The following is a 15,349-nucleotide window of genomic DNA, read 5'->3' on the forward strand; positions in this document are numbered from 1 at the left end:
TCCCCTTCTTTTAAATGCATCCCTCTGCTGTTTTGATAGGATTACTGAAATTCCTCACCCCTCTCTCAGCTACCAGGAGCCCCGGAGACTTGGACGAGTAAATATTGATCGGTGGCAGAGAGCTATAAATGTCAGTTCACAGGTCTGTGTTAGATGGATTACAGGGCTGATTCCTCTTCCCCAGAACAAGGTAGCAGTGTGAGCTGCATGCCAACTACCCTGAAAAAGAGTTTCTCTCCTTGCAGTGGCAGGCTGTGCTTTCTTCTGAAGAGTCAGGAGCACAAATCAGCACAAATCAACTACAAGAAGCTCAGGTTTGTCTGTAAAGTATAATCCTGCTCCTGGCTCAGGCACCCCCTGCCTCTCGTGCTCCACAGTGGAGCAAAAAGAGTGGGAGGTGATGAAGATGTGCCATCTTCAAGACCCGGTGCCCCTCTGTGCCCTCACATCCCCTGGCTGGTGGTCCCCCCAGTGATTTCTAATCCTTGTGACTCTGTTTACATCTTAGCTTTTCACTGGAAAGGTCTATGAATGCACACACAATTATTCACATGCTCTCTGTTGCTATCTTTATTATGAAATTACTGTCTCATTAGAACAAGTGTATCCCCGCTCCCAGCAGTGCTGTAATTCTCTCTCCCACCCATCTGTCTGGGCAGGGCATCGCAGGATTCTCAGCAGTGTCTTTACCCAGCAGTGAGCATTGCCTCGCAGGGGGGCAGCAGTGCTGGGCTGGCTGTGCCCCAGGAACGAGCAGGGAGGGCAGAGCTGGGGGGCTGTGATGCTGGCTGGGCTTCCAGCTCTTCACACCCTCAAGCTGTCCTGTAACCGATCACTGCACACATCCATGGGCTGTACAAGGATGTAGGTGAGGGTGAGGTGAGCTGCTCTGCCCCTCTCGCACCGTACAGCAGGAATTGGGTACAGCTGAACAGGGGAGTCAGACTTAAAGGGTACAATCTCACTGGCTCAATTTTGTATGCACTGGAGCTGAAGTCACTTTCTAAACCATCACAACAAGGCATTGAGCCTGGAGGACTGTTTCCTGTGATGATTCAAGGCTTTGCATGCAGACATCACTTACACCATCACCTGCACGTGGAAGGAAATGAAGTTTTGAACTGCTGCTCAATTTTAGGCCAGGTAGGTACAAGAAGGAGCAGGAGCACGTGGTTCCTTGGCACGTTGGCTCTGAGGAAAAGGGCGATGAGTTGATTCAGTTACTATTTCCTGCCCCAACTCTCCATGCAAGCAGAAAGTTGCCCAAAACACAAAGACCAGTGCAGCTGGGAGATGCAGTGTTAACTTCATAGCATCGTCTCCAGCTCTTTGTTCAGACTGGGGTGACTCTCATCCAGGTCTTTTAAGCCCAAGGTGTTTTCCCCGCAGGTTTTCTGGCTCATCTCCTGCGTCAGATGAGACAAAAGCTCTGCAGCACAGGAGCTGGGGGTGTAACCTGGCAGGCTGCCACGGGCAGGGGGAAGCAGCCCCCGGGGCTGTGTGCCCCCCGGCCCTCGCCCTGTCAGGCTCACACTGAAGCTGGTGGTGCCGTGGGACATCAGCCCACCGTAACAGCAGCTCCCTGCTGCGCTGCTGGCACGCGCCTTCTGCTTGAAGTCCAGCGCCAGGCTTCTCCGAAAATGGGCTTTTTTAATCTCTGCCTGCACCTGCGGAAGAGATCAGAGCTGCTGGTGCTCAGAGCCAGCAAAGCAGTCTTCCCTTCCCTTCTCAAATCTGAGTTTTCCCTTTGGTTATCCAGGGAGTGCAGGGAAAGATGCTGCCCTTCGCTTACCTCCCCATTGCAAAAGCAGTAGATAAAAGCCACAAAGAAACCCTGCCAAAAAAAGATGGAGGAGTTTTGAGTCCTGAGCTTGGATTCCTGGATGAGCATCGCTGTGCTTGGAGCATCATACCTGAGAGGAGTTAAAGAGCATCTCGTAATGCATCTGGATCTGCCACAGGACCCCCGAGACTTCGGTGTAGGGCATGGCCATGAACACCACGTAATGCACTCCAAAAAGCGGCATCAGCACCAGTGTGGACTTCAGCAGCTTTCTGGGAAGAGAAATCAGGCGGTGAGCTGAGATCTGCCAGCCACCTCCCACGGCCATCCCCACAGCTCTGCTCTTCATTCACAGCCCTACGGGGATCCATCCCCATGAAATGGGCAGAGAATGAGCCAGGCCTGCACTTGCCTGTACTGCTGCCGGGGGTCCAGCTTCCCCGTGTTCGTCTCCCAGAGTTTGGAGGCCAGCACCCGCACGATGTTGAGGAAGAGGAAGAAGTTCACCTGCCAACAGCCACCCACCCACGTTGGGTTTGTTGCCTGCAGGGACCTAGCCCTGTAAATGGCAGCAAACAGCCCTGGGGTGCTCAGTCCCCTCTTCCCCAGAACGGATTGTTAATTTCCTACCACAACAGCAGCCAAGATGGGGACCTGGTAAATCCACTTCATGTTCCCTGCACTGAGGTCCCAGCACCTGAAGAGAATGGGGAGGACACACCAAAGAAATACCTGAAATCCTGATGGCAGCCGATGGCTGCCTGTCCCCCCATCACCGTCCCCATCTCCTGTCCTCCCACCTTCCCCTCTTTGCTGTCCCAGAGCACCTGGCTGGGAGGAGTTTGGGGATTTGGGTAAATCATTTTGGCACCAGTTATCAGTGTATGATGTCAGCCTGCACCTGGCTTCCTTCCATGAGCAAGACAAAGATATTACGGGTCTCAACTACTGGCAGTTTTATGACCAAGCCTTATGTGTTTGTTGACTCCTCTTGTTCTTTTTGGAAATCTTTTCTGAAGTTCTGATGCCCGCAGATTTCTTGCTAGCATCTGCAACCTGCCTTCCCCTCCCCAAAGAACTGCTGGAGGAGATGGATCTACGCACTGCGTGTCTGCCAGGGAGGCCCTGACGCTGGCCCAGATGGACACAAACACAGCAGGGAGACCTGGAGGGATGGAACACAAGAGGAACACGGCTGAGATTGGTGTTTGCAGCCCAAACCGATTCACGGTTTACATTCCACTGCCCTCATCGGTGCTGCTTGGCTGGTGCCTCAGCTCCTTGCTGGGCTCAGCAGCGTTGGGTTGGGGTCCAAACTCACCCCAGCCAATGATGATGAGGACCCACAGGTAGTTCTTGTTGGAGAGGAAGGCCATGAAGATCAGGCTGTGCAGGTAGAGACCTTCCACCAGGATCCAGTAGTGGTTGGTGGCCAGGAAGTAGAGGAAGAGCGTCACCACCACCTTGCAGCCAACCTGTGACGTGGGTCAGAGAGGTGCCCACATCAGTCCTCCCCCAGAGCTACATCTCTTCTGGGTTTGTCCAGCAAAAGCACAGGGAGAACACAGCTGTGCTATGGTTGGCCTTTTGTCCCATCCCTCCCAGCGGCATCACCCCAAGTAACACAGTCCATATCCCCACACTTCCAAGTTCCTAAATCCCCCTTTTCCCCAGTCCTGTCTCTGTGCACTACCAGGTGGCTGCGTTGGCCTGGTGAGGGGCTCAGCTCTGCCCCCAGGTCCTCCTCCCTCAGCTTCGCCTCGCTGCCCAGCACACCCGAGTAGAGCACGGCGTCCTTCAGGAAGATGCTCGCTGCCCGGCAGATGAAGGAGGTGAAGAGATGCATGTGGATGTAGTTGCGAGTGCAGTGCAGGCGCCTATGGAGAAGGGTGTGACATGAGCACAACCCCAGCTGCCCCACAGCTCATTCCATGGGGGCTGCCAGGTGATGATAGGGGGCTGGACATCAACTCCAAAGCGTCAGCCCCCCAGGAGGCAGATCTGGGTGAGACTGGGTCTTCAACACCTTCAAAAATGGGGTGTGTTGGTCATGGGGAGCCAATGAGATGCGGTGCCTGGGGGCTTTGGGAACGGCCTGGAGAGGTTCCAGTTTCCCCAGGGGCTGCTGCACACAGGGCAATGGGGAGGTTTCCTCCCATGGGGACAGGAGCTCAGCTCCTCCTTACTTGAAGTAGGAGAGGATGCAGACGGCTACGATGAGGGAGGCCAAGGAGATGGAGTAGCCAGTGGTGTACATCAAGTGCAGGCGGTCAAACACCTCCTGGAAGAGAAGGGCTCTGCTCCAGACCTCCCACAGCCTGTGTCCCTTCTGCTCTGGGCTGAGAGCACAGGGAGAACTGGGAGTGCTGGGGGGACAAAGGGGGACATCTGAGTCCTGCTCCCATCCCAGCCCCTTTCCCAGCACCTTCCAGTCACCTTCTCACGGCTCCGGCTCTCGGAGGAGAAGAGCACAGCGCATTCGGTGTAGTTGGCCCAGGTCTTGTTGAGGCTGAGGGTCACTTCCCAGGTCCCGTAGGCACTGCAGTACCTGTAGGCACGGCCTGGGGACAGAAGGGGACTCTGAGAGCTGCAGGACCCGCAGCAAACCCAGCAGTGTCCCTGAGGTGATTCCTGAGGTGCTGCTCAGCTGCAAGTGCTCACCTTTATGGTTGAAGTCATAGATGTAATCAGGGCAGGGCACGGCCACCTCCTGGCTTGGAGAGCCTTTGGGCCAGCAAATGATTCCATCCCATTCCGGGAGGCAGTTGGTGTCTGATGAGGGGGCAAAGACACTGCATGTCCCAGTGACACAGCATCCATCCCATCCCATCCCATCCCATCCCATCCCATCCCATCCCATCCCATCCCATCCCATCCCATCCCATCCCATCCCATGCTTCCAATCCTGTCCACCTCCCATCCTCATCCATGGCATGCATTCCAACCCCATCCCATCCCCATCCATCACATGCATCCCATCCCCATCCCCATCCCCATCCCCATCCCATCCCATCCCATCCCTGTACTCTCATTTGCAGTGTGCATGGAGCAATCTGATGTAGCCAGCAATGGCCCATCAGGGTGAGAGTTTGATTAGCAGCTAATTACACACAAAGGAGCCTCACAAACCCACACCAGGACCCTGCTGTCCCTAAGAACTGCGTGTCCCCCACATGTCCTGCTGATATCAGAGGGGACACAGCCCGGTCCCCCAGGCCCACCCGTGTGCAGGACCAGGTGCTACCTTTGACCTTCTCCAGCTGAGCTCTGATGTCTCTCTGACATTTTTCTCTGGCTTCCACCAGGAGATAAATCTGCTCTTCCTTAGTGAGAACGTCATCAGGGTCCACCTGCCCACAGAAATAGGGGTGAGGAGCCCAGCACAGTGGGGCCGCTGCTGTCTGAGGGTGGCTCAGATCTGCTCTACCACCAGAGCAGCCGGGATGGAAATGAAGGCTGCAGCCCCACAGCACTGCACTCTCCCTGGGAGTCACAGGATCACAGAGTCCTGTTTGGAAACACCAAGCACTGCAGGAAGAGCAGAGCAACATAGGATGAAATTTGGGGTGGGCAGGATGGTGCCCAGGATGGGCAAAGCAGCAGCACTGGCAATGGAAGGAACAAAGATGTGGGGTTTGCAGAGCACAAAGGTGTGGGGCTGCGTTGTCCCATCAGTGTCCCCCCCACTGCTGAAAAGCCATCAGTGGGAGCACGGAGCCATGAGATCCCCGACCATCACGGGCTGCAATTAGTAATGCATAATCAAAGCCAACAGAGCAAAGAGAACGAAGGAGCCAATGCAGACTTACCAGAGCCCGAGCAGAGCCCAGCAGGCAGCAGCAGAGCAGAGCAGCCACGATGCCTCCCCTGCCCACGGACCCCATGGGACGGAGCCAGCGAGGGATGGGAGCCGTGTCCCCACCAGCCCAGTGCTGCAGGCTATGGGGTGAGCTGAGGTGTGGGATGAGGTGCAGCATCCTCAGGGAGCGCCTTCCCAAACCCCGTCCCCATGGAGGCGAGGTGTCAGTGGGGCAGTTCTATGGGGATGGAGGCTTGCACAGGGCTGCCATGCTGGGGATTTGTTCCACAGCTTCGCCTGCTCCAGTGCTGGTGTCCCGCTGGCTTTAAGCTGCTCCTGGAGAGTGTGCAAACAGTTCCCAGTGGGATGGGGATGGCAGAGGTCTGTTGGCTCAGCCCTAGGTGCTAAAATCCTCTTCGTTCGAGGCAGATTCCTCCTTTCAGATCGTCTCTCGCTGCCCAGCAGCTCATTTTTCAGCTGTCACACATTTCCCCACAACCCCAAGCCCCAGACTGGTTCTGAGGAGCCGAGGGAATGGGAGTGCAGCTGGAGGTGGGGAGGCAGAGGGTGCGACACGTGAGCATCTCTGTGCACTGCTTTAACCCTTTTCCTTCTCTTGGGATCAGGGATCAGCCCCACTCCCTCCAGGGCTTCCTGTAGCATCTCATGCACAGCTGCACACCGTCTGGGCACACACCAGCATTGGTCCGACACCATCCCCATCACTGCAGTCCCTTATCACCCTATGGGGAAGCCCTGGGGCTGTCCCATTTGGGGATCATGCCCACACCCAGCGCACTCCCACCACCCCATTGGCTTGAGCAATTTGTGTCCACCAAATGGCAAAACGGGTGACAAAACCAGGCTGGATGTGGCTCTGGGCAGCCTGGTCTGTTGGTTGGTGACCCTGCACATAGCAGGGGGTTGAAACCAGATGAGCATTGCGGTCCTTTGCAACCCAGGCCATTCTATGATTCTATGATCCTCGCCCCCGAGCAGAGTGACCTCGGGATGGGGCCAAAATTCAAAACCTCTGTGCAAAACCCTGGGAACTGCAGGACCCCAAACCATGGCTGGGTGTCTCTGTAAATGGCAAAGCCCTGCACAGGGCAGAGCTGGGGGCCTCCCTGCTGCTGCGTTTTCCAGGCAGAGCTCTGGTCCTGACCAGGGGCTGCATGGAGGAGGTCGGGCTTTGCTGGGTTCCTGTAGATAGCAAAAGTCTGTCTGATAGCTGAGAGAGCAAAGCAGATCCCAAGAGCTGCTGTTGCTCACTCTGACTGAACCAGAGAGGAAAACTGCAATGGGATGCAGCTGTAAACCAAGAGGGAACAGAGCAGAGCTGGCAGCTGCCCCTCACCCTGGCCCTATTTAGACCCCCATCCTAAGTGTGCTCTGAGGGTAGTGGTACGGTTCTTTGGCTCATGGAGGTTGTGGGGCTTTTAGGACAGGAAATGGGATAAGTGTGTGACAACAGGAGTGGTGTTTGGGGGGCTGGTCTGTGGCCAAGGAGCTCCTGCTGAGCAGGGCTGCAGGTGAGGGAGGTCACTGGAGCTCTGTGCTGTGCATGGGCTGATGGTGATGGAGGGGAGGCACGGGGCGACTGGATTCCCACTGCACGTGAAAGCTGACCCAGACCTGGAGTTTGCAGTGAGCAAAACATGTTGTTTTCTGCTAAATTGCTTACTGGATTACACAGAGATCAGAGAGGCAATCACAGTAAGTGACACCCACCAGCCCCATCGTGCAGCCCCCACATCCGTGCTGGCAATCAGCAGGTGATGGCACGCAGCAAATTTCCCTCCTTCTGAAGGACCCCCCTGACCCCGCTGGTGGCACAGCTGGCATCGAGCAGCGCCCTGCTATAAGAGGCTGTGGGGGCTCTGGATGGGAAAGCTCAAAGTTTAATTTCTGGGGTAGTTTTCTTCTTAGTGGGAAGCAGAGGTCAGCATTTGCAGCCCATCTCCCTGACCACGTGCACCTTTCATTTTGGGCAGGGATCAGAGGAGCAGAGCAAAGCAGAGGAGCTGCCCAGGTCCTGCTCAGCCCGGTGAGGGCACACACATCTGCAGCTGCATTCTGTACCCTCATGCACACAACCCAGATCTACAAGTGTCACGGCTCAGCCTGAGCAGGACCTGTTCCACCCAGCAGTCAATGCCTGCATGCTCTGGATGGAGCAATGAGGCCATGCAGCACCCCAGGAGATGCTCCCAACCCCTGCAAACGGTTTTCCCCCCTTTATTTCTGTTACCACAACTCTCAGAACTGCTGTTTCCTCCACCCGTGTTCTGATGCCATACTTTAAGCGATGGGTCAGGATGTCACAGTTTGATCTTTGCGCCATTTTTCTGAGCTGCTGAGCCCCAGTGGATCCTTTTGGCCCTTTTGCAGGAGTTTCCCAGCTGTCAGAACGATCCCTTGCTGCACGAGAGACTTTATTTATCTCCCTACCATGAAAAATAAAGCTAAGCTGCTTTTGGAAACCTCCCCCCTCCAGGTAGCACGGTCAGCACCCGATGGGGACACGCAGGGGGAATGAATCCCACTAAAGAATTTGAGGTTTGAATGCTTGCACCACCAGCTCCTCCAGAGCCGCTCCCATGCAGCTGTTTCCTTGCAGGCACCGAGTTTAGGGTTCAGTGGAGGCCCCACACAATGCAGGTGCCGGGGGTGTCCACCACCTGGGGAAGCTCTCACGATCCCAAAGCTCACGGGTGAACTCAGAGCATCCAGGGCAGCCCGAGCAGCTTCCCCCAGCGCGGGAGCCGATGACAATGGGCAATTGTCGAGTTGGGGCCCCTCTCGTTTGAGTTTTCTTCCTTTTATAGTAAGTAGCAGCTGCTCCAGCAGCCGGCCTGCCCCTGCGGGGTGAGGACAGGGCTGGGTTTATAACGGAGGCAGCAGCCCCCGCCTCGCATCGCTCCGCCGGGCAGGTCTCATCCCAGCGCCATGCCGCTCAAGAAATCCGACCCCAAGAAGGACGCGGCCAAAGCAGCCGCAGCCCCAGAGGCACCCAAGGAATTCACCTTCGACCCCAAAAGCGTGAAGGTGAGCACGGGGTGGCGGCATGGCTCTGTCAATGGGCGACGCGCGGCGGCAGGCGGGCAGTGTGAGTGCCAGGGCTGGGAGGGGAGCATCGCCCCGCCGGTGATGCTGCGCGGTGCTGAGCTGAGGATGCTGTGCTGATTCCAACGCCCCGCAGCTCCGGGAGCCCACGGCAGCGATAGAAAACATTTCTGCTGCCCGCCGCCTCCATCGTAAGGCGTTTCCCCCCTGCATCGCCTCCTCCGTCTGGCAGCATCTTTTGTGCAAGTCCTCACATTTTTGCTTTTTTTGCTGCGATTCCCCAGGATACGGTTCCATTTTGAAGCCCCAGCTGCAGGTTGTTAATAGCGGGCTCGGCACAGAGGCTGTTTAATCCCTGGAAAAGGGATTCCAACACAGACCCACAGGCTGAGCATCCTCGCTGGGCTCTCCATGAGGACTGCGGCTTTGTGGGGAGGGTGGGAACATCCCTGGGCACGGCATGGCCACAGCCACCGCCCAGAGCAGGCTGCAGAGCTTGCAGGGGATGCTCAAGGGCTGGGCACAGCCTTTCACTCTCCCAGCACCGTCCCCATGCTCTGTTCTCTTCCCCTGACAGATCGAGTTCGCTGCGGAGCAGATCGAAGGTAAGCGCGGGCATCGCCTTCCCCCACAGATGGCATTCGATGGGGGATTTTTCTGCAGCAGGAGGTGGGAAAGAGCACCGGTGGGAGGGGGAGGCAGGAGAGGAGGCAGAGGTGACGGGGAGCAGTGTGGGGATTTGGCTGGGATTGAGGCAGCAGGGTGCAGGGGTGCTGCTCTTTGCTCTGTGCCGAGGGTTCCCCCTCAGTAAGTCATCAGGGAGTGTCCAGGGACCTGCAGGTAGTGGCAGCCCCCCCTGGGTGTCACCTGTAGCGATAGAAGCATTGTGAGGTCAATGAGAGCACAGGGACACAGAGATCCATACTGTGGGGACAGATTCAGGGGAATGGTGACGCTCAGCTGGAGATACAAAGATGCCAAATAGAAAACCCAAAGCCCCAGACAGGAATTCCCAGCCAACCGAACAAAATATCCACCAGCCCATCGTGCCTCCATCACCACACGAAGACAATGACCGCCCCATCCCACCCAGCAGCTGCTCTGCTATCAGTGAGCTGTTGCTGAGCATCGCCAAGGAGATGGACCAGAACCTGGAACTCATTAACGCCATGGCCATTAAGCTCTCAGTTCTGAGCGTCCACACGGACCGGCTGGAAGGGCTGATCACACACCTGGCCCACTTGGCCGCTCGGAGGCAGCAGGATGAAATCCAGGAGCGTGCAGAGCATCCGCTGCAGGAAAAGCAACGCCTGCCTGCTCACGTGGGGCTGCTGGGGAAATGGGCACCGGGCACCAAGTTTGGAGCTCGTGGCTTCACCCAGGAACAGAAGGAATGGGGGGATCTTGAAGAACTGAGTTCTTCACGTTTTGTACCTCAACAGCAACGAGGAACCAGAGATGAGGCTCTGAGCAGTGCAGGCATGTGGCTGTTCACGTAGTCAGCATACAGTTAACATATAGCCAATGCATAGTCAGTGTCTGTATTCAAGTTGAAATCCAGCAGTAAATTAGGAAGCTGAAAAGCATCATGTAAGGCAGGAAAACAATGCTAATCTAGGCTTCCTTCCTCTAGGTAAAAGGTAACGCTCTAAAGGTGATAACTTGAGCTTGGAAATGAATCGCCTGCATCCTTCCAAGCAGGGATGTGGATATGGTGACCCTACACACCAGCAATATCACACAGTGCCCACCTGGCTGGGTCTGGTGGTGCACATGGGGCACTGCAGGCGTCACTGGGGTGTGGAGGGAGGGTTGAGTGGTCTGTAGGAGCCAAGGAGGGGAAGAGAGAAGGGGATGTTCTGCAATGGGTACAGCAGCCTGCAGCCAGGGCTGGTGCTCAAGGTGGTGCAAGAAGCCCAGCGGGATTCATCCATCCAGCTCCTTGGGGGTGGCAAAACCAGCTGGAGGAGTCAAGCGACTTCTTAAAGGAGTCTGTGAGCTTCAGGGCTCAGTGCCAGGGCTGGGTGCACAGCGATGTATGCAGAGGGCACCCACCACATCTGCGTCCCTCCCTCTCCTCCCACCCTGCTCCTGGTGGGGTGGGAATGGGGCGGCCGCAGGCAGGGACAGCTGAGCTCTTCCTCCCCGCAGAGTTCAAGGAAGCCTTCAGCCTGTTTGACCGGACGCCCACGGGAGCCATGCAGATCTCCTACGCGCAGTGCGGGGACGTCCTGAGGGCCCTGGGTCACAACCCCACCAACGCTGAGGTCCTGAAGGTGCTGGGCAAGCCCAAACCAGAAGGTGACAGCATGCTGGGGCTCTGGGGATGGGGTGGGACAGGTAAACTCTGAGAGCCACTGAAGGATCGTGTTCCCTGAGCCTGGTGAGATGAAGGAACTGGGAAAGGAGTGATGCAGAGAGGCTTCATTCCTGTGAAATTCCTTCCCATCCACACCTGTAGCACGACTGATCCGAGGGATAGGCTGTCCCAGCGGGGATGCTGGCAGGGATACCAGCAGATGGGATCCTGAGTGGTGCAAACCAGCATCATCCAATCCCAGTGCAGGGACAGTTTGGTGACAGAGGACTTAGGTGCTCTTTGCACGGATCTTCCCATCTTATCAATGTACCAACAGTCCCATCACCTTGTGAGCCTTCTCTCCCCACGCTCAGACGGAAACGAGACCCAAAAAGTCTAAGGAGGTCCTTGGGGGCTGACCTATCTCTGACCCCATGTCCTCCTCCACCTTCAGACATGAACACGAAGATGTTGGACTTTGAGACCTTCCTCCCCATCCTGCAGCACTTCACCCGCACCAGGGAGCAGGGCACCTTCGAGGACTTTGTGGAAGGGCTGCGCGTCTTTGACAAGGAAGGCAATGGCCTGGTGATGGGAGCAGAGCTGCGCCACGTGCTGGTCACGCTGGGTATGCTGCCTGGGAAGGAACACAACACAGAAACCCACCCCTCCGTGAGCTCTTTTTGGGCAAATGGCCTGGGTTAATTGGCTGAGTTAGTTAATTGGTTGGTCCCACGCACCAGAATGAATTGATGGCTCCCAAATATGTGGCTTTTCTCGTGTTAAGCCATGTCTGACCCAAGGGAGCTGGAGAATCCACGTCACCCTGAGCTATCAGCCAATGGTTGCACTTTGGTCCTCCCTCCACGATCTCCCACCAGCACCCCCCAGCCCATTGCAGTGCACAACTCCTTTTTAACCCCCTCTTCAACTCCTTTCTCCTCTTTCTGGTGGCTTTTGGCTGTCTGGAAGAAGGACAGGAGGGTTGCAGCAGGGCGAGAGCCTTCCCCTCACCTCTCCATCCTCCTCCTCCAGGGGAGAAGATGACAGAAAGCGAGGTGGAGCAGCTCATGGCAGGACAAGAAGACGCCAACGGCTGCATCAACTACGAAGGTACATCCCAGACACAGCGCTCTGGTCCTGGAGTGCAAAATGTCCTCTGTGAGGACTCAAGTGATTCCCAAGAGGAAGGTGGGGACCATCTTCCATAGAGAGCTGTGATGTGTCACCCAGGGTGGGAATACGGTGCTTGCGGCAGCGATGTCCTGAGGACAGTTTCCAAAGGTTTGGGGACTGTTTTATCCCCACTCCTGGTGCTGTTTTGCTTTAAGCTATCGAAAATAAACAAAGCCAGCATCTTTCACAGCAGAAGCTAATTGGGAACATTTGGAGGCACAGATTGCTTGTGGCTCCAAGGAGGTGAAAATCTGGCGTGAAGTCTGGGAACCCCTAAAATTGGAGAGCACTGAGGAAAAGAAGGTTTCTGTCCCCCGTGGCCTCAGATAACCAGGGACAGTGGTTTATCTCCAGGAGTGGTTGGGGGTCTCTCACGGGGGGTTTGCACATGAAAGGTGGGAACAGAAGGAGACGTCTAGGTCCTGGCATCTCTGCTGCAGTGAGTCCCTTTTGTCCCTGGGTGCCCCCAGCACAGCCCGCAGCGTGTCTGAGAGCTCATTTCTCATTTCCTCCCCAGCTTTTGTCAAGCACATCATGTCTGGCTGAGCCGAGGAACTTCAGGTGGGTCACTCGGGGTCTCCCCTGTTTGCTGCAAGGCTGGAAACCCTGCATGCAGCTGCCAGGGGCAGAAGGCACCAAATCCACACCCAAAGGCAGCCCTGCAGCAGCAGCCCCCAAGGCTGTGTTTGTGGCAGCGCACTGCATCTGTAACAGACTGGTGGAAAGAATTATTAAAAAAACAAAACAAAACAAAACAAAAAAACTGCTAAATACACACATTTAACATTTTAAAATCTTTTTGTTTGTTTGTTTCTCTCTGCAAATCTCTTTAAATATCAGAAGGTTAAAATCGAAGGAGGCAGAAGGCTGAGCTCTGAAGGGCCAGCACTCGTTTCATTTCGGTTTTAATCTGCTTCTCCCCGGCCCCCATTCATAAGTGCAGCCACAGAGGTGGTTGGGTGGCAGATGCTCCCAGGGAGGTTTAATTCTACACAAAGCTACTTGCATGAAACTGTTTGTTTGTTTGTTTGTTTGTTTGTTTGTTTGTTTGTTTTTTAATGGCATGGAGTTGTAGTTATGGACATTTTGGTTCACCTGGTGCTCCTGTCGCAATGGTTCACTGCGTTAATCCCTCCCATGCTTTTCTCCCAGGTTCTTGGAGGTGATGGAATCCATCTGAGCCCCACAAACCACGAGATTCCTACATCCATGTCCCCCCTTCCCCAGAGGTCCCCCCGGAGGACTTCCACAAGCACACAGTCAGCCTCCATGAACGTGCCCCAGTGGGTTTACAATGGGACAAGTCTGCACCTTGGCTCTAAGCCTTAAATTATTCTTTTCAGGTTTTTCCTGTGCCATTTGCATCATTAAACCTCATTTCATCCTCCCTTATGTGGTTTCTCTGCTTTGGCTTTGGGCTGATCATAAAATAGTGGGCGGGGAGCTCAGGCCCCAGCAACCAGAAGAGGCAAGATGCTCTCACAGCATGGGAAGAAAGGGAAAACAGTGGGTTTGGTGGCTTCCAGATAGGAGGGAAGAGCTCAGGGATGGCGTGAGGGTCTTTGCTCATCTCCCTGACTTTGCTGTGGGTTGAGGGTCTTGCAGCTGGGGGAGGGAAGGTTTGGAGAAAAGTGAGCATGAGGTGATAAGCAGCACCCACACTCCTGTTTTTGGGACACATCTTAAAATCCTTTGGATCTGTAGCCATCTGCCTTACAGCATGTTGCGCTGAGAGCATTCCTTGCTGGTCTAAGCTGAACACTATGGAGCAAAGAGGGACACGCCTGGCCCTGCTGCTGTGTGGTTAGCATCCTATATCCCAGCCAAGGCCATGCTCCCTGGATGGCTTCGGTGCAGCCACTCTGATGCATGAGTAGCATCCTACAAAGCCCAGACAGACCGTGCTCCCTGGCTGGCTCTGGTGCACACACACTGCAGCCAGAAGCCATCTAGGGCTGTGCAATGCGAGCTGGAAGCTCTCTTCCTACCTGCAAAAATCATGCTAGCATCCTTAGAAGTGGTGAATAATTCATAAGAGATAACTCAGCCCTCCCATCAGTAGAGCACCTGGGAGCAGATAATGCTCTGCTTTGTTCCGTATTCCAGTGCCCTCACTCCATGGCTCAGACTGGCAGTTTAAAGCATTTTCCTCCAGCGTGGCTGGTTTCAGCCATCACTTGCTCAGTGCCTGAGCAGCAGCTGCTTCCAATTCCCACTGCTTGATATGAATGGTCATAAAAAGCAACATAAGCTGTTTATAGATGCAAGATTAGATTTCTAGCTTCTGTCTGTGGTATTTCTACAGCTTCCACTAGGGAGAATCTGGGCATTTCATGCTTTTAAAGTGCAGTCCTTGATTTAACCTGGCAAAGGACCATGGTGAAAGGGCACAATAGGACACCACTTGCTGCTCTTTGGGGTCATGGTGGCCATGACACTGCAGCGGCATTGCTCCCGTTACAGATGGGAAAGGAGCAGAGAGGCAAAGGATCTGCCCAAACCCACAGAGGAAATGTGCAGCAGGGGCTGGGGGCCCCACTGGCTGTGATGTTCCTGCCTCAGCAAGTCAGAGGCTGCGCTTCTGCTCCTGCACACAGAGCGCGTTCCAGCCTCCAGCTCCTGTGCAGACAGGAATGACACTGTAAATTAAAAGCAAAGAGGCTCTTGCAGGCAGGCAGGCAGGCAGAGAGCAGTGGAAAAGGACAGGGAGGACTAGAGAAGAATGTGAAGGCTGATAACTCGAGCTTCTGCAGCAGCCCCGGGGTACGTCAGCCATGCTGTGCTCTAGGGATCTGCTCTGTCTCTCCAGGGCAATCAGAAGTAGATTCATATTGAGGCAGGTTGGAATGATGTGCTTGGACAGGCACAGCACATACACCTATCTCTGCATAGCTGTACTCCTCTATGTGCCTCTGTGCCCAGCTTCCTACAGAGAGCTCTGGGTGCTGAGGAGTGGTTTCAGTCCCATGGACATTTACACAAAGCACCCACTGACCTCAAGCACAGAACTGCATGGCTACAGGCGACTCTGCAGATCAAGATGTCCCAAGACAACAGTTCAGGCTGTTGCCCTTTCAGAGTTCAAACACTTCACTGGAAGCCCAGGAGATTCCAAGAAGTAAAAAAATAACCTCCCACTCTAGGGAGAGCCTGTTGCCATATCTCCTCAGCCTGTGATAAGGCAGAGGTTCATACCAAAGATGGCCTGGGTGTCAGGAGAAGGCTC

The 15,349-nt window shown here is 55.1% G+C and overlaps 2 protein-coding genes across 2 annotated transcripts; one reads left to right on the forward strand and one right to left on the reverse strand.

The window, feature by feature from the left end:
- Positions 1-1,307: 1,307 nt before the first annotated feature.
- On the reverse strand, positions 1,308-5,667 carry LOC100543646 (parathyroid hormone/parathyroid hormone-related peptide receptor-like). Its single transcript, XM_010724475.4, has 13 exons — positions 5,593-5,667; positions 5,028-5,133; positions 4,445-4,555; positions 4,220-4,344; positions 3,970-4,064; positions 3,477-3,660; positions 3,105-3,258; positions 2,888-2,948; positions 2,414-2,480; positions 2,192-2,290; positions 1,914-2,051; positions 1,793-1,834; positions 1,308-1,667 (listed from the first exon to the last, which is right to left on the reverse strand). The coding sequence occupies exons 1-13, from the start codon at positions 5,665-5,667 to the stop codon at positions 1,308-1,310; spliced, it is 1,617 nt and encodes a 538-aa protein (XP_010722777.2).
- Positions 5,668-8,442: 2,775 nt separating this feature from the next.
- On the forward strand, positions 8,443-13,515 carry LOC100543339 (myosin light chain, embryonic). The gene is made up of 7 exons (XM_003213039.5): positions 8,443-8,630; positions 9,226-9,253; positions 10,800-10,949; positions 11,402-11,575; positions 11,983-12,060; positions 12,641-12,684; positions 13,276-13,515. Exons 1-6 carry the CDS (start codon positions 8,532-8,534, stop codon positions 12,667-12,669), a joined length of 558 nt encoding a protein of 185 aa, XP_003213087.1. The 5' UTR covers positions 8,443-8,531; the 3' UTR covers positions 12,670-12,684; positions 13,276-13,515.
- Positions 13,516-15,349: the final 1,834 nt, after the last annotated feature.

This window comes from Meleagris gallopavo, chromosome 29, assembly GCF_905368555.1.
Source record: "Meleagris gallopavo chromosome 29, MGAL_WU_HG_1.1, whole genome shotgun sequence".
NCBI classification, from domain to species: domain Eukaryota; kingdom Metazoa; phylum Chordata; class Aves; order Galliformes; family Phasianidae; genus Meleagris; species Meleagris gallopavo.